The sequence below is a fragment of the Tinamus guttatus genome, unplaced genomic scaffold, assembly GCF_059628265.1.
Source record: "Tinamus guttatus ecotype Peru unplaced genomic scaffold, ASM5962826v1 Tinamus_guttatus_pri_ptg000060l, whole genome shotgun sequence".
Lineage (NCBI taxonomy): Eukaryota > Metazoa > Chordata > Aves > Tinamiformes > Tinamidae > Tinamus > Tinamus guttatus.
In genome coordinates this window covers 847,494-865,498 of record NW_028288594.1, presented here as the reverse complement: position 1 = coordinate 865,498, position 18,005 = coordinate 847,494, and the positions used below count along the sequence as shown (strand labels likewise).

Here is an 18,005-nt window from a genome sequence, read left to right as displayed (position 1 = left end):
TTAGGCTTGTTTTACTGAGAAAGAAAAGCTGACAATTTTGATAGTGCTGTGAAACACTCCCTCAGTTGCAGCAATCTATATTCATTATTTATTTTTTACTTACCAAGGATGTTAAGATTTAGATCTTCATACATAGTAACAAAAAAGGAATTGAAATTCCCTCCATGTATATTCATGCAGATTAGCTGTATTATTTCATGAAGACTATTTTCAGTTTCGTTTTGACTTCATTTTCGTTACTTCTGAACATGTTAAGATTAGACTGACAGGGTAAAATAGGGTTTAGCAGCAGAACAATTGCAATAATAAGAAAAATATATCAAAAAATTGTCCAACATTGATTACAGGTTAGCATATACTTGGCTCTTCCACAGTTTGCTCGCTGGTATAGAAAGAATCGTCACTGTTTAAAAGCTTAAGCGAGGCAAGTGTTTGACCTTTTGTTATCTGCACAGTTATCACAGGCTTTTAAAATTTCTTCTGATTGCAATTTGCATTTCTGATTAGGTCTATTTATATGCAGATGTGGTTGTGTTAGGTTCTGCATCACATAGTTATCTCCTTCTACCCTGCCTAGACATGAACTGCCGCCACGATTTCCAAAATTATTCGTACTGAAGCAGCAGTATTACTGATTACTTTCGCACAAGTATAAAGCAGATCCCTTTCTCTGCGTCATGTATTAGATCCAAAGTTTATCGCTGGTGGTTGGCCTTGGTAAATATACTAAATGTTCCTGTATAAAGCAACACCAAACTGTGTTGCGCTGTCATAGTCAGGCCGTGGTACCCTATAATCAAACTTTGTCTTGTCTGGAAATATGATATGGAAAGGTCTGAACTGGAACTAAAATGTTTGATCTTTTTTCATTCTTGGTCATTGCTGTGAGGTTCCTACCTCTATATTGTCGTTACTGTTTTTCTTTGATAGTCCTCACATCCCTGTCCTTTAGCTTTTCTGTAGGGAGATTCAGATACTTCCATCTCTGATCAGAGTCTTTTCTGCTGAAAGTGTTTCATTTGATTGAAGATGTCCTTAGCAGGGCATTGTAGATAACAAGGCCTCAGTCATTCTTCTTTCCCTCACTGTCTCTCGTTTCCTCAACCTAAACAGCAACTGTCTTGTCTGATTGCTTTGCCTTTCTAAGAAAGGAACATGACTTGTGCTTTATTTGCACAGTTCTTTCCTCCCCCCTGCCCACCATCCTCTTCAGGGTAAAAATTTTATTGCAAGGATTCTAGTGAAAGGCCAGTAAATGCTTCTGTTAGAGAAACAGCATTACTCAAAAGACTGCACACATGTTATCCCTGTCCTCCATTTTTAGTGTGTCTTAAGCTGTAAGTATGAGCTACCTACAGTACGAAATAGGTGATGTATGTGTATTGATGAAAACATTATTGATTCTTGGTGAGAGTTAGACATAAATACACTGTTTCTCATATCAAGATTTCTGACTTGCTGCTGCCAGCTGACTCTGTGTGAACAGAACAATGAAAATGTTTTCTTCCATTAAGTTCAGCAATGTAACATGTCATTAGAGATTAAACTTATCTTAACGAAGTGTCCAAATTTCAGAGGGAAGATGAGACATTCAGAAAATTCTGAGTGCTCAAGCTTGGCATGAAGAACAGGTGACTCCACAGCACTGCACTCCTCTGAAAACCTGACCAGAAATTTCACATTAGGAGGTAGTGGACACTGAGCATATTTGAAAATACTGTGTAGATATGAACTTCATAACTTTTATAATATGGTGTGGAATATGAGTGATGCCTATATATCTTCTAGTGCTTAACAACTTCTCTTGCACTGCAGAGAATATAGTGCTGGCAGCAAATATCTGCTAGCCAAGATGGAGTGAAGAAATGGCAGCTAACTTCTAATGATTCATTAGACCTAAGTTGTAGTTGTTATCTCTACTGCATAGTTTTGGAAAAGGGTAAGATTACATGGTCATGGACTAATGCAAATTTAAAAGACCTCTTTCATTCAAGGAACATTTATATGAATATGCAGTGTCATGGGAACAGTTTTGATTATACATGCATGAATGTTAGTCTTAAAACTTATATGAGAAGAAAACATTATGTTAGAGCAAATGTTAATGTTCTGTTTTTCAATGGTGATCACATTCTACCTCATTGAAATGAATTCTTGGACCTAACTCATAAATCTCCGGAAAAGGTACCTCCAATGCCTACAGATAGAGATAAATCATATTGAGAAGACACTGAACCATGAAATGATTCTGTTAACATGTCATCCGTCTAGAGTATATTTTCAAACCTGTAACAGAAGGGTATAAATTATGAAGGGAAGGTGGTCTAGGAAAGTTGGTAATTTGGGAGTTGGTACTTTTAACCTCTTCCATCTGTTGCCTCAGCTTAGGTGTGTCTGTTTTGGCTGAATAGTATGAAGTGAAATATTGCTAAGTGCCAACTACCAGTATACCTAAGCTTTTTAAAATAAAACAAGCCCATAAATTCTTCCAACTCTATTTTCTCATGACAAGCGTTATTATCAGCACTACCTCTTAAGTTATCAGTGACTTGTAATTTTGAAAAGACAAGTGATAGCTGTGATAAGTGGCAAAAGGGATAAAAATTCTACTTTATAGTCTGGAAAGTGTTTGTGTGTGAACTAGCCCAAACACAGAATTCAGACCAAGTTGTATACAACCTATGTATCAGGATCTGTCTCTTCACTTTATCAGGAGGTGATAAATTAAGAAGAGTTTTCTAGGCTACACTGATACTAAAGGAACCTGAGCCAAATTCTCCACTAATGGAATATCAATCAGGTGTTGCTCTTCTGAAGTCAGAAGAAAGCACCTGTTTTAAAAATGACCGTTGATAAGAAACATTAAGTTTTCTCACAAAAAAACCTATGCTTCATTAATTCATGTAGTGGGATTGAGCTGCACCCCTTTGGAGGGTGCAGTGCTTCAGCTGCTTTACTGGGGCCTGAGGTTCTTAAGAGTGTCTGTTACTTTGTGTTTTGTGATTCTGGACTGCTTCAGGAGCTGACTTGGCTTTAGCAAAACCAGCTCTGGTATCTCCACTTTGTATCCCATCACCTCTTCAACTCCCAGGTAGTTCACAGATGGGTGATCTGAATATCTTTGTACTCTCCGTGCAAACACTCACTTCATCATTAATATCGGTAGTGCACTCTTGGGAGGTTCTGTAAGACTGCCCAGTTATTGTCACTTTTAAGGTATGGTAATGTGAAGAGACAAGATAGGCCTGCTTTCTTTTAATAGATGGTCTGACTGTGGATCTGTCATTTTAGTTAGAGGTGCCAAGGTATCTGTGACTCTCCTTTGTCTTGCTGCATGTGATGTAAAGCAGCTGGTGTACTATAGGTAATTTCTTCCATTTAAACAAGTGAAAGCAGTTTAGGGGACACTACTCTCTGGGATTAACTTTGTATTAACAATTTCTAGTATAGCCTTTCATACTGTAGGTGGTTCTACCAGCTTTTTTTGTAATTTTGCCATTTGCGTTAATACTGATGTATCATGTGGCCTACACGTTGAATCCTGCTACATAGGACAGTAAAGAAATACAGGTTTGAGTTATAGGACAATAAAGCTTAGAGTTGATTGCTGTTGTGAAAAAAGAAACTCCCAAAGAATTAATAAATTGTAGTTATTTAAAATGAATTGTTTGAAATAATTAAAGGAACATGCTTAATATAGTCTTATGATGAATAATTTGGTGGCAGCTGTACAGGTTTCATAGCATATTGTTCATATCCTAAGCTCTTCAGTGTTTTACAGTCTCTTTATATAACCTTGGACAAGTCAATCTTGACTAGATTTTCAAATTTAAGTGCTTTGATGTGCTGCTAGATGGAATTTTCCAATTTATATGTTTCACTTCCTCTGAAGCTCTTTTTTTACTGCTGTTCTTTGTTTTGGTTGTTCAGAAAAGTTCAGAATCACAGATTTCAAAGAAGCTGAGGCATGGAGGTGTTTTCGAAAATCTCAGTAAATGCTTGTGTTCAGTTATGTCTTCCTTACTGCATGTTTTAGGTGTTCTTGGCAGAACTTTTCTAAAGCTTTAAGACCCTTCATTGCTATTTTCTTGGTAGACCGGACATCTGATGTGAGGTTAAAAATTTTTTATCTGTGTAGGGAACCCCAGTGACCTTTTATCTTCCATCCCATGCAGATAAAGAATGTGAAAATATTGCTGGAAAGGAGTTCCTGGTTCCAGTTCCAGTGGGTGGTGTGAGGCTACCACATGTTTTCCACAGTGATCAATTCTAAATTCCTATTACATTATTCAGTAGGACAAGGCTGAATGTTCTGGCTCTTGTGTAATCTGGCAGGGCACATATTCCATGAAAAAAGTGTTTTGTGCTAATATGCCATAACAGGGACTCAGCCATTAGAAAGTTGTATAGGAAGTTATTCCCTACCAAGCCATATTAACAGCTGTATGAAATGGAAAAAGTCAAATACATCCTAAGGGTAAATATTAGAATTAAATAGATTTATACCAGAGTTGAACTGAGTAATGAGTTGTTGGTGGTAGAGTTATCTTCATTACACCATCTGTGTCTTGAAAGCGAGAAAAGCTGTGTCTAAGCCCATATCAGGCGTATTTATGGGTAATTGCTCTTTCAAGTCCAGCAGTGGATCTAAAAATGGAAGTGGGTGCAGTTAGCTGTCATATTGTAGCAAAATGGTGTCTGCTTCCCATGCCTTATGCTATTATACCTTAAATCATTTTAATATATTTGAAAAAGTACTAAAATATAATAAACATTTTTTTGCATAGTGCATGAGGCAGAAGTGAATCAGCCCTAAAATTAAATCTTACAGTTTCCTTCCTCTTTCCTTTCAGTTATCACATCAACGTTTATACAGTATATAAGTTTTCTTGTGTATTTTCTCCATATATTCCTTTCCATAAATTTCATATGAATAAGTTTTGATTTTACAGATGCATTCTTTGTTCAGATGTATTCACAGCCTAATTTCAGCAAGTAATTCATGCTCTATGGCTAGCTCCCGACTCTGCTGCAAGCATTTAGTGTTTCAGCCATTAGGGTAGACTTTGCTTGCATGATATTTTGTTGCTTCTTCTTTGGTTAAGATGCTCTCCTCCAAATGGGATTCTAGCAAATATGTTCAATTACAGAAATAAGAGTGTTGTTTTAGATAAGTATTCTGCAATATTTATTTAAAACGCACTGTTTTAGGAAGTATTCCTGACAGATTTGTTGCCAAAGCATTCATGGGGTTTACTTAGGGAAGAGATAAATTGTTTGCAGCTTAAGTGAATTGATTGAGAAATTCAGATGAATGATAGAGAAAACAAACATGCCAAACTATCAACCATTTTCTGGACAAACCAAAAAAATCATTTTTGATATTCTTTTTTGTTCTGTGTACTGCCCTTTAACCTTCTCAGAACTCTAAGTAGAAGCTAAGATGCCTCACAGATGTTTTTAGTGACTCAATTTGCAGTTCATTTCATGCGTTAAATGCAGATAAACTATTTTAGTCAACCAGTTTCTAGAGTAAATTATTACTTTTCAAAATCCATTGCATAAGTAACAGCAGACTACTAAGATACAGTAAGTGCTATTTTGTTTTGCTCTAGTGGAAAATTTCATTCTGACAAGGTCAAGCCCCACAGTCAGAGAGCAGTCAAGTGATGAAAGGCACATCCAGCATAAGGAGAAGTGGTAGATGGACATCTATTAACTGTTTTCGTCTTCAAGACAAATGAGGATTTGAGATGTGGGGTAGTTAAATTTAAAGCATTGAACTGAGCTCAAATTATTGCTTTTATAAACTGAAAGTTATATTGCTCTTAGTATGTTTGCAGAACTGCACACCTTTTCATGGCAATTGCTATGGACCTACAGACGTTCGCAATTGTGTCAGTAGTTACACTTAGGCAGGGAACTACTCTGAAGACAATGGAATTACCTACAATAATTACTGATTTTATGGACATTCTTATTATGGTGAATGGTAAATTAGATGTTGTAAAGGAGCAGATGTAGCATTGCCCTTTTTTTTTTTTTAGCTTTTTTCTTTCTTTTTTTCTTTTTTTTTTTGTTGTTCTTTTGTTTATTTATTTGCAGGACCCTGCATTTAAAATGAGCTTGAAGACAGAGTGGGAAAATCAGTCAGTTATAAATAGCTAACAGCCAATTTTCCACCATTCAGCCAGGAGAACAGTTGCCTTCAGGTAGATAATTCACATGTAATATTGCTGTGCAGTAAGATATTTACTGCTCAGATATTTTTGTATGATTGATTAATGTACTTGGCTATGGAAATAGATTTCTAGGATAAAAATAATTGAGATAATCTAGGAGTCAAATAGCTTGGTAAAGAACTAGGTAGCTACATTTTCAATGTATAAATCTACATCATTACCAGAGGTTGCTCAGAGGCTGCTGATGCCTTATTAGATAAGGTTTAGATAGATTACTTGCAGCACTAAACAATTTACTGAGAACAGAAAATGGGCTCCAATATAGTCTAAAAATGAAACATCACAATTATTTGAGATACTCTGTAGCCTTGGAAACAATTGTGAGCAGTGACATCAGCAACAATTATGTGCAATTTTTATCTTTAGTTTATCACCAAGGTAACCAGGGCAGGTTTCCTTGCTTGAAATTTTAAGAATGTCTTGGTTCAGTATAAAGTGAGCATGCATGAAACAGGCAGTTAGAGTCTGCTAAAATTGCACTCTGCTTCCCTTTTAAAATGCTCCATCAGGATTTAAATTGTGTAAACTCATCCCTTTTTTTTCTCCCTGAAACAGCTGCAAGCAAATGAAGCCTTAGTTATTGTCCTAAATTCTGTGAATACTGGAAAGTAGGAAAACATTGAATTCCTTTTCCTGGTCACAAATACCAAGTAATGCCTTGGTGTTTTATTCATTGATTAAAAAACTGAACCCCAAGCAACTGTCCATAGAAGCTGCAATTTGCACTACAGGGGGTCTTACCCACAGTTGAGGACAGAGGGTGTTCCCACACGGAGCTTCCTTTAGGGAGTCACTGCAATAAAGTCTAGGTTCAAAAGCAACTTGTATCACATGAGGGATATGATGTATCCCAGTACCTGAGGAATCAATGGGTCCCCTAGACTCCCTAGCCACAAGACCTCCTTAACCGATCTGCCTTGTGGCTGTGCCAGTCAGGAATGGCCTGGCCTGGTATCTCTCTTCATACTTGCTCCAGAGAGACTTGTTACTGCATTAGGCTTTGGTATAAGGTGGTGTTTAAATTGAAGCCTTGTTGTGCAGTAGAAGAGCCTGTAGTTCCCTTCATCACTGCTACATGACAGGGAAGATACATGCGTTGGAGGCACGACACTGAGAGGAGGGAATCTGCGGACCACAAGGACTCTCTGCTGTGCATGTCTCAATTTTAACTGTGAAGCAATCTCAGGTCAAAGCCATGTTACTTAGTGCCTTAGGAACATTTGCATGGATTTAGGTTCCTAAAACTTGCAAATTTTACCTGCAAAGTCTACTTTATTGAACAGTAGTCTCTTTTTTTGTTGAACACCAGTCTCTTTTTTGTATGTTCATTTACCAGTAAGTTGCTGCACACATAAAATGCATGCCTGTGTCCTAATGAATTGTGCAGGCAGCTTATGATTTTGCAGGTCAATTGATGTACAGGCAGCTTTCTGTGCTTGTACCTTGCAGAAGCAAGGAATGTAATACAATTCGGTTCTGGTACTGAATGCAGTCCCAAAGAAGAGAATCTGTGTTTTAAACCGTTAGCCCTGTGGGTTTCCAAAACATACTTCATACTTCATAGACTGTGGCTAATGTGGTTCACTAGTCTACATCACTTGTAATGAATTGAGCCAAGAAAATTAGATTTTTGCCTGAAAAAAGATATTCCCTTCACATACCTCATATCCAAAGAGAGTAAGATGCCATTTCACACTAAAAAAAACCTTTCATGGAATGTAATCAAAAAGCAGATCCTTTCTCAGAAAATAGTATATTGATATTTGTGTTTGGTAAAGGAATTCATTTAGTCACTGTTAGAAGCAGGAGTGATACTAGTCACATTCTAACAAGATTATAATTTTCTTTAAGATTGTAATGAATGTGCACAGGTTATTTTATTTTCATAATAAATAGTCCCTATATGCCTGAGTGTCTTGACCTCTGAAGTAATTTTTAGAAATAGGCAATAACAAGTAATCACTCTATTTGCAAAATAGTTGGTGAAAAGGAGCCTTAGCTTGAAAAGGTATTGATTTGCTTGCTACAGTTATCAGTTTGATTAATGTTAAAATTCTATTCTATTTAATCATTACATGTGATTAGTGCATAATAATGCACGGGGCATATCTACACATTTACTTTTAAAAATTAGTGTCTTGTATTTCTTTTCTATCACAGGTGTAATCAAAGTTAGAACTCATAAAAATTTTAAAGAAAAAATTATTGCTGTAGACATTGGTTATACATCTTGATAACTGCCATGCTCAGGGAGTTAAAAAGAGGGCTTTCAGGATAGTGAAAGCTCTCACACATGTAGATTACAGTTGTGGTGCTCCTTTTTGCTAGAATCCTATGGGAGATGCAAGTTTTTGTCACTGTGGTGGGGTCAAGAATTCCTGTTTAAGACGGCAAATGCTGCATTCTACGTAGGGAAACCAAATTTCACATGAAAACACACAGAAATGTGGTTGGAATAAATAACTATCGGATGGTAGATTGTCAAAGGTTCAGTAATGTTGTCTGAAGAGGAATGGCTTAAGAAACTTTGCTGGTAATTGACTGTAAATGGATTCCCACTGATGGGATAAAGCTCTGAGCAACCTGGTCTGAACTTGTAGACGTCCCTGCCTTGAGCAGGAGGTCAAACTGCAGGCGTCCAGGTCTTTTCCAAGCCACGTTAATCTGTGACTGTGTAGTGGGGAAAAGGTTCACCTCATGTGCAGGTGCACTAGAGGGATTCAAGGAATACACAGGTAACTTCACTTACACAGTGTTAATGAGTAATAAATTACTGTGTTCCCGTGAGCAACCTGTTCTAGCTGACCTTGCAGTTAGACTAGATGATCTCTGGAGGTGACTTCCAAACTCAGCCATTCTGTGATCTGTGAAACAAGTCCCCTTGTGCCTGGAAAGAAATTGGTGAAGATAATGGACTCTTGGTAGGAAAAGAGGGCTCTGAAAAGCATGTCTCAGCCCAGTGGAAGATAAGGGGGAGCCTGTGTTACATTGTGTGCTCAAGGCAGTGTGCAGCTTGTTGGCAGGCTGATCATGGTACAGAGGGGGCCTTACCCTGTGTGTCAGGGTGTCCCAGGGAAGCACAGCCCTCAGCAGGAGCACAGCAGACCTAGGCAGGTTTTATGTAGCATTCTGAACTATATGATTTTTTCTGTCATTAATCTTCCTCCTCTTAGAGGATCATTTGGTGCATCCCTGTTAGTTTTCCTCTCGCTCATTCAACTCTAGTCAGCTTTCCAAGAGTGTATCTGCTCTGCTGGGCAGTGTCTTTAGGCAGGTGGCCAACTTCACACCTCTTGCTGGCAGACAGCACTGGGGCTTGTGACATGTACTGCACAGGAGGACTTGCCCTTAGGAGTTTATCTGTGAAATTTTCATTTTTGCTTCCTAACATATTTTAATTTCAGATAGAATCCTACAAATATGCAATGCAATTGCAATATTTCAGTGCAATGCAATATTTCAATTGCAATGTCTAGATGTCTACCATATGTATTTCAGTCAGACATGGAATTATTACTGTCCCATTTTTCTCTGGCAAACTTTTTTTGCAAATTCACAGAGCCATGGTTTTAACAGAAAATCAAAATATTACATTGCATTAAAGATGTGAACTGATTTTAAATAAAAATCTCGACTATTAGTTGGTCTACTTAAATTACTGTTGTTAATTTTTAATTCAATTAAATGTTGTTAAGGGGGCAGATGCCTCCTTAACTCTTTGAAGTTGTGTCAATAAAAGCATAATTATAATTGTGTTATGATAAATATTTCTTTTGAAGCTTGACCACCGGAAAGCAAAACTGTGTGTGTTCACCTTCATTCAAAGGTATTTGTGAAATAAAATTCATGTTTCTATCTCAATGAAGCTATAAACTGAAACTGGAAAAGTAAGTGACAGAAATAAATGATGCATCTTCAGGTACTGAAAAGGCCTAATGAAACCCTAGAGCTGCCAAATAAGACCGAAACCAGTGGCCTGTGAATTGCAGTGTTCAAGGGGAACAAATGAAGAGAACCCAGATGTTCCCAAACAGAACAGCTTGCAGTACCTTGTTGCCTATCTTCTTTCAGTCCACATAAACTAAAAAAACAAACAAAAACCCCCAAATATAACTGAATTTATTTTTAATGTGTTTCCTGAACGTTGTTATTTGACCTTGAGGATAACTGAAGGTGTTAACACATTATTTATATCCCTGCTCACTACTTTAAAGTGATCTTCTGTTTTTTTCCACATATCGTTCTAAAACATAAGGTGTTTTGAAGAAGGAGGTTTCTTTTGACAGCCTATTTGTATTCTTCCTGAAGTGCTTTTCTTTTGGCAATGCATAACGTGAATCTGGAAAATCAAAAGGGGATTTATGCATAATTGTGGAACTGACTATATTTTATCATTGATTTTTTTTGCTCATTATTACGCTGGTTGATGAAATATTCTAGGCCAGAGACTTGTGAATAAATCTTGATTAAATGTGTGTTAAAGAAGCAGTTGATGCTTTGTGCTTTTGTGGATTTTTATTGGATTTACAGCTAGGTCAGAATTTCATTTTAATCTGCTAATTTACCTATTTATTAGCAATAAAATAAATAGTCATATAAAAACTTGTAAGTAAAGTGGAGCATATGTGACTTTGTGGAAGCAAATTGATTGAATTTGTATTTTTTTTGAATTAGTACCCTCTTCTACCTGTGTGCCCTTCCCCCTGCTTCCCTCTTCCCCCCGCAAAAGAAAAAAAAAAAAGTTTTGAAAATGCATTTTTTTCTCTAGAATCTTTCAAGCACTTAAGACCTTCTGGTTGGATTCAGTCCCATTTTTTTTTCACTGTGTACACACTATGGAAAATGTAGACCATCCGTTCCAACGATGGAGGAAATATCTGATAACTTTGTAATTAAAAGATACTAAAATACTTAAAGAATATTTCTCTTTCAGCAGTGATGCAGTAATGACTTCTGTCCTACTTCCTCTTAACTGTTTCTGTTCGCAGACTAGGTTTTGATCTTGGTTTAAAGCAATATATCCTTGTTAGGAATAAGGCAGTCTCACATTACTTGTGAGAATCTTTGACATTTGAGTGTGGCCGGTTTTGAACTAGATATTTACAAGAGGGACAGTAGTCCCTGCAGAGAAGAGGGAGGAGGAGTGGAAAAGGCAGAAGAATTCACAAGTGAATCAGTTGCCAGGGAGAAGGCAGCTGGAGACTGGATTTGGCAGGAATATTTCACTTTGACTTTCCCTTCCTTTGCAGCATGTGTAGGACTTGTGGTTATGGTTCTTGTGTATTGGAAAGGTTCATGAAGGGTGAGTGAATTAGAATTTAGGTCTGTTAGTACTAATAGCTCCTAAGAGGTCTGCTCCAAGCCTAATTGCTCAGAATGGCTAAAACTCGCATAGACAAGTGGCAAGCTCTGTGTGGAAGGGAATAGAGCTGCAGTTCTTCTGAGCTGATTGGAATGGGTTGCAAAGGGAAGACACGAGGAAGCCCCGTCAGCCCTGCTGAGCACCTGTGTTTAGTTTCTGGGGTTGCTCAAGCTGCTGATGTTTTTCAGGGGCAACGTTTGAAACATGCATGAGAATGTCAGGTGTAAATTAAAGTCGAATATTCAGCAATTTTTATGTAAACCATATGTTTTATGTATCCTCTTGTAATGAAATCTCATTATTACACAAGGTTAACTTTCAGCTTTTTCTGTGGCTGTTTCACTTAGCTTTAGGAAGTAGGTATTTATGGTTTATTTCACATAAAATCTGCCTCTGTATAAACCTAGGCAAGTGTCAACACAAGTGTTGTGGCTGGTTGCCCTTCTTTAAACTGCTCAAAAAACAATTTCACAACATGCATGTACCTGGCTGTGATTGCCAAAACCTAGTCATGGTGCCAGGTGTTGGATATTCATCTGCTAATTCCTCTGTTAGAAACAATGCGGTAGGCTGATGATACAGTCTGGAGGCTATGTCTTGATTTATCTTTATAAAAGATGTGTCAAAATTTGTTAGAATATTTTTTTAAAAATGTAAGAATGTTTTCAAAAATTTTAGTTTGTTAAGGGAGATTCTTAAGATGAAAGGATTTACTTTCCTTTGGCCTATAAAAATCTATTATCTGCAATCTGTAATTAGGCTCATGGCATGATCTAAAGGACAAATGGTGCTCACTGAACTGCATCATTGGCCTTATTGTGGTAAAATGACCCATTTGATTTTGCCAGCTGTGACTTTGGAGGCAGGGTGAATGACAGAGAACACATGAAGCTTTACATATTAAAATATTTCTAGAGCATAGATGTTTGTGAAACATTCAGAATTGAGCAGCAGTTCTTTCTTGCTAATGATTTCATGTTCTAAGGAGCACTGTGTTTTGTATGGGGTCTCCTGCCCAGGCAGAATCTACCAGTCCTTACTGATGCAGAACTCTCTTTTCCACAGAATCACTAAATGGAGGAGCATAATGTTGAAGCAAGAGAAGAAAAATGACTTTAATTACAAAAACAAGTGATTTGACTAGTTCTTGCACTACTGAATGTGAAAAATGCGCAGTTCCAAACTTAACTGTATGCTTCCTCAATATTGTGATTTTTAAATGAGATCTTAGGAGTTTTTCATTAGCATTTCAATCCATATCATCCTGATATGCACACTGTTCAGCAGGCCAAGTGTTAATTCTAGGGAAAGTAAGGAGTAAAATCATATACATGGGATAATAACACTTTGTATCTATGGTAACGTCAGTAACATCTTTCGTCAGAGGAGTCCAGTGTGCTTGATAGATACTAATGAACAAAGGATTGGTCAGGCTTATCAGCATGATTCTACAGATGGTGTACTTGAAGCATGAGTTCAGTCACTTATTCAAGTGCAAAGGACTAGCAGTTTTTTGATTTCTCTGCAAAAAGCGTCTACTAACACAAATTAGAAGGTACTTGCAATAAGATAGCATCTTTCATCAGAAAATACAAAAGTATCAGGCTCAAGAGGTGCAAGTTTCTTGATTGAGTGTGTGTGTCCGTACTTTGTGATTGGGCACATACCACAGACAGCCACTTCTAAAAGAGTTACCAGTAGCTGTCAAGGAGATCTTAGCAGTTTAGCGCTTTGTTGTGAGTATGTTCTGTGTGGTCAGAAAGGTGTCTTACTCCGTTAGTCATTAACTCACAAATAACTAAATATATTTTCTGAGTGACATCTGCACTTCTACTCTGCCATGGTCAAGTTCCACCTGTTTCCATCATAACATCTGTGCATAATAAAAGTTACACTTCTTTTCCGGTAAATTGTCTGTGGGATTAATATTAACAGTGCTTCCAAACAATATAGTTTCTTTAAAGCACTGTTGTTACCATTGCACATACTAAAGACAAAAGTACTTATTTTATGAATAGCAAATGAGCTTTGAAAAAACAAATCGGTTTGCAGTGAAATTCAAAAATTCTCTGCAAGTATTGGGTAGGTGCTGGCATCATTCTGAAAAGAAATACACTGTAGTTCCAGGCAGTGCAAAAAAATCTGCTACTATCAAAACCCAGATTATCAGATTAGGAAGCATTCCTGCAAAATAAATTTCTGTTAAAACAATACCTGATATTGGCCCCAGTTAGGAGTCTCTCAAAGCTGTTTGCAAAGTTCATCAATGTATTTTGTATTCTCATGCACAGCCACAGATTCTGTGATGTGCAAGAAGATACGAACCTGGTAAATGGAAGACAGGGCTGAAACATTACTATTGCTGAAAATAACCCGTACTATTTTCTGCTAATGATCTCTTTGACAACTGGTGCACATCTCAAACATTCTAGATTTCTTCACTTTGTGAAGAAAATTGCACTTCCTGGATCTTTTATGACAAAAGAGAAAAGTAATAGCATAATTCAGAAAACATGACAACCTGCAATGAAATTAGATGACTGCCTTTGTTTTGGATATAGATGATCAAAAACGGCCCATCTATTACAAATAAGCATTTTTTAAACTGTTTTAATTTTTGAGGGTGACAGTTGTTTAAATAGGACTACTCTTTGAATTAATATGCATGGAAAAATTAGAGAATATTAAGAAGATTATCACTAATTTACACTGCATTCATACAGTTTACCTTTTTGATTTGTGAGATGTTTCCAAGCAGTGTCTTGTTGTGGAATGTGACTGTGATTTGAGTGAGTGATTCATGAGGGTTTCTGAGGTAGAGTAAATCATACACAATTGTTTTTGGCCAGTTCGGTAACCTGAGATCCTTTGCATAAAGCTCTAAAATGCAGAAAAATACAAGATAATAAGGTTCTGTTAAAGAAAAAAAATGTTTAATCTTAAATTAAGTGAACCTCAGTACTTACTAAAAGTTATATTGAAGAAGTCACTACAAGATAACAATACAATATGCAGTTCATCAGCATTTCTTACTATAGATAGATCCACTTAAATTCGAACCGCGTAAACTTAGTCCACTTGATATAACCTACATGCCTTGCTCTGTTTATGTAATTTAACATTAGCAGTCAGAAAAGAAAGTAATTGTATGCCAACTAATATATTACAGTTTAAAAAGATAAGTCATATGGATGAGCTTCTTATTATGTGATATTAAAATACTGTTTATTAAGTGTCATTTTAAAAATAACATCTATTTTTAATAGTTCATGTAGCGCTCAGTTTATACTGTAAAAACTCAAAGCCCTTAGGTCATCCAGGCTGAGAACAGACTGAAATTCTGACTGAAAAACCCATGGGTTGTTGACTGTGGTAATTCTTATTGTGAAGATATCCATACTTAAAAAAGTCACGGTCAGAGTCAGTGGTCTAGCCCACCAGCTAACAGGGTGTGATGACTAGGTTGGTCTTCCGCTCTCAGCTGATCTCGAGTCACACTGAGTTGACAGGAAAATGCTGGGAACCACCATGTGTGTTGTACTGACTGCCAACTTCAAAGGCATTGGAATAAAAGGAGGAACACATGAAAAGAGCAGAATTGTCAGTTAAGAAAATAGCAGCAAGAAAAACCCAATAGCCCTCTGAAGGACATGAAATCTTTGGATATTGCTTTCTGCATCATCATTTTCTCTTCTGTGCAACCACTTTCGTGTTTGTTGACTGACTATAAGAACTCCAGTAAATGTTAAACATTTAAACCCCCTGCACTTTTTTGTTCTTGTTCTCAGAAATCCTCCTCCTACTCTCCTACATCCTGAAAATTGGTGCAGAGGATTCAACCATTTCATTTCACAGTGAGTTTTTTTTTTTCCTTTAAAACAGATTATTGAGTATGTACTGCGTGTGACTGACTGAAAGCAGAATTTGTTTAATGGAGTTGTTTATACAAGAGATTTTACTCTCAGTTTTATTTTCACAGCTCTAAACCTTTCTTCAGTTTCTGAAACCAATACTGCACAGTTTGATCTTTTCATGTAGTTTGCTTCACAGCTTCTCTGAGCTCCTTAGTTGATTAGCTTCTTGACTTCTGATGGACCCAGGGCAGGTTTATTCATATACCTGATTTACTTGATGGCTTTGCAGTGAAGTTTCATGTCACAGGAAAAGCACCTTAGTGGAAATGACTGCTTGTGAATTTTTAAATAGCAATTTAAAAGAGGAAGAATAAAGAGGAAAAAATAGTTGTATTTTTCCACCTTACTTTGCTAATATCTAGTATGTAATATATCCAACCAACTGAATGTGACTGTCATTAAAGTATGTCTCTTCTCACAATATTCACCAAAAATTATTGGTTATTAGCATTACATCAAAAAAACTTGAATAAATTTTATGAGTGATTTTTAGCATTCATTAGGATTTTATTGTGATCTAATATGACCTAAACTGTGTAATCCAGGGGATAATATTTATCAAAACCCTGTGAAATTTAAATGTTTCAAATTATGAAATGCTTTGAACCCTATTTCTCAGTATTGCCTTTTGAACATGGTCTGAATCTCTGGAAAAGTCCATTTTGAATGTATTCCATAACTACAGTTACTTTTGCCGGAGTACAGTATCCCTGCTTGAATGTGATTGTTTTTCAGTAGGCTGTATAGCATCTTTGGATTTCATGAGAAGTTAGAAATAAAAAGGCTAATGCAATTTCTATAAATAATATATGAAAAAAAAATTATTTACTGCACTAGTGTGTAAGCAGGCCGTAAGGTAAGGCAGCTGGTATTGGTTAGTCTAAAGATGAAGGCAACTACTCTCGTTGCTTAAATGTAGGCAGTAGAAGTATGTCCTTTTTTAGGGAAGATCTGTTTCTCCATAATACATTTTCTGGTTTACACAAGTGTACATTATAATCCATATCAGAATCAATGGTTAATTCTAGAAGCTGGTGAGTGGTGAATGAATTCCATTCCGTTATATAGAAAGTTTGTTTTCTGGTATTTATGGACAGTATTGGGGAACACTGTCACTGGTAGGTTATCTTTCACTTGTACTTTAGAGAGTCAGAGCACCTGGTAAACATGAAGATTAAATTCCTTTCTCAGTAACATTGTGCTTCTGCATTATCATTCAGTTTTTTTCTTGGTATCTTTATTTTTAAAAGCCCTTGCTGAGCTTAAGAACAATATAAAAAAAAAAGTTTAATATTCCTTAATGTTCCTTTAGTCCAGCATGCACTGTTCATAAAAGAAGTCAGATCAGTATTTTGTAGCTATACTTGGTTTTAATCTTGTCCTTTGGGTTTTTGATATCTTCAAATTATATATTTATAGTCAAATTGATTTTTAATCACTTTTACATAACTACTTTCTCTCACCAGCAACATCTGCAGGTTCTCAAATCTTGTTTTTCATTTTTATGATTACGTATGCAACGAAGTAAGGAGTACACTTATAGGCAGTCTCTTAACACAAAGCAATGTAACAATTGCAATAAATTCACCTGTTTTGTAGCTACTTATAAGAAAAGGCTGCAAAAGGATTCAATGTGACATTGCTCCATCTTATGCACGTGAGACTCAATTTATGGTGCTAACATTATGAAATATTTATATGAAAGTTTAAATTAACATTAGTGAATTTTCCAGAAAAAAAAAAAAGGAAATAATGAAACACTGGATCAAACAACTGCAAACCTTTTAGCCATTACTGATAATTGACTCATTTATATGCATTAGTTATGCATTTGTTGATGTCTGCCTTGCGACAGCTTAGTTATGATAAATTAAAAGCAGTGATTGTATAAATTCCATATTGCCTTTTATCCATATGTTAGGACCTTGCCTGATGTTTCTGTCACCCTTGTGATGAGTGGTTAGCCCTCGAGTAATTTCATTATCTACCTCCTTCCTGATGGCTAACTGCATTTGCATAACAAGCTTATCTGGTTCAAGTTGTGGGCCAGACCTGTGTACTCACAAAGCAGGAGCTTGCGGCGCGGGCTAAGTGCACTGTTGACTTGGCTTCTGTTGACACATTAATTTAATCTATGCCAGAATTTCCAAAGCTGGTCACTGCAGCTTTTCCTTCCCATTTTTTCATGTGTTGAATTACCAGAATGCTTTTTACTGTCTTACTAAGCATTTTTTTTAAAACAGTTCAATCAAAATGATTTTCCAGTCCGAGTCAGTAATTTCAATGCATCTTCTTACATAACTCTTTAAACTGTTAAAACAAAAACCATACATATTTTTTCAAATGTAATGTCCATATTTTTCCTATGAGTTGATTGCCCAAAGAGGTATGGTTTTGGAACAGGATAATTAAGTCAGATACATATTTACAAAATCCAAATGGAGAGAGGATCAAAACAGTTCTTAGCTTGATGAATTTATCTTTCTA

General features: G+C 36.5%; 1 protein-coding gene across 1 annotated transcript in view; it reads left to right on the top strand.

The window, feature by feature from the left end:
- MYO3B (myosin IIIB) overlaps positions 1 to 18,005 on the top strand; it is a 185,294-nt gene that overhangs the window by 46,087 nt on the left and 121,202 nt on the right. Inside the window, exon 12 of the mRNA XM_088540356.1 lies at positions 15,393 to 15,458. Within this exon, the coding sequence (XP_088396482.1) occupies positions 15,393 to 15,458 (66 nt within the window). The remainder of the gene's footprint in view (positions 1 to 15,392; positions 15,459 to 18,005) is intronic.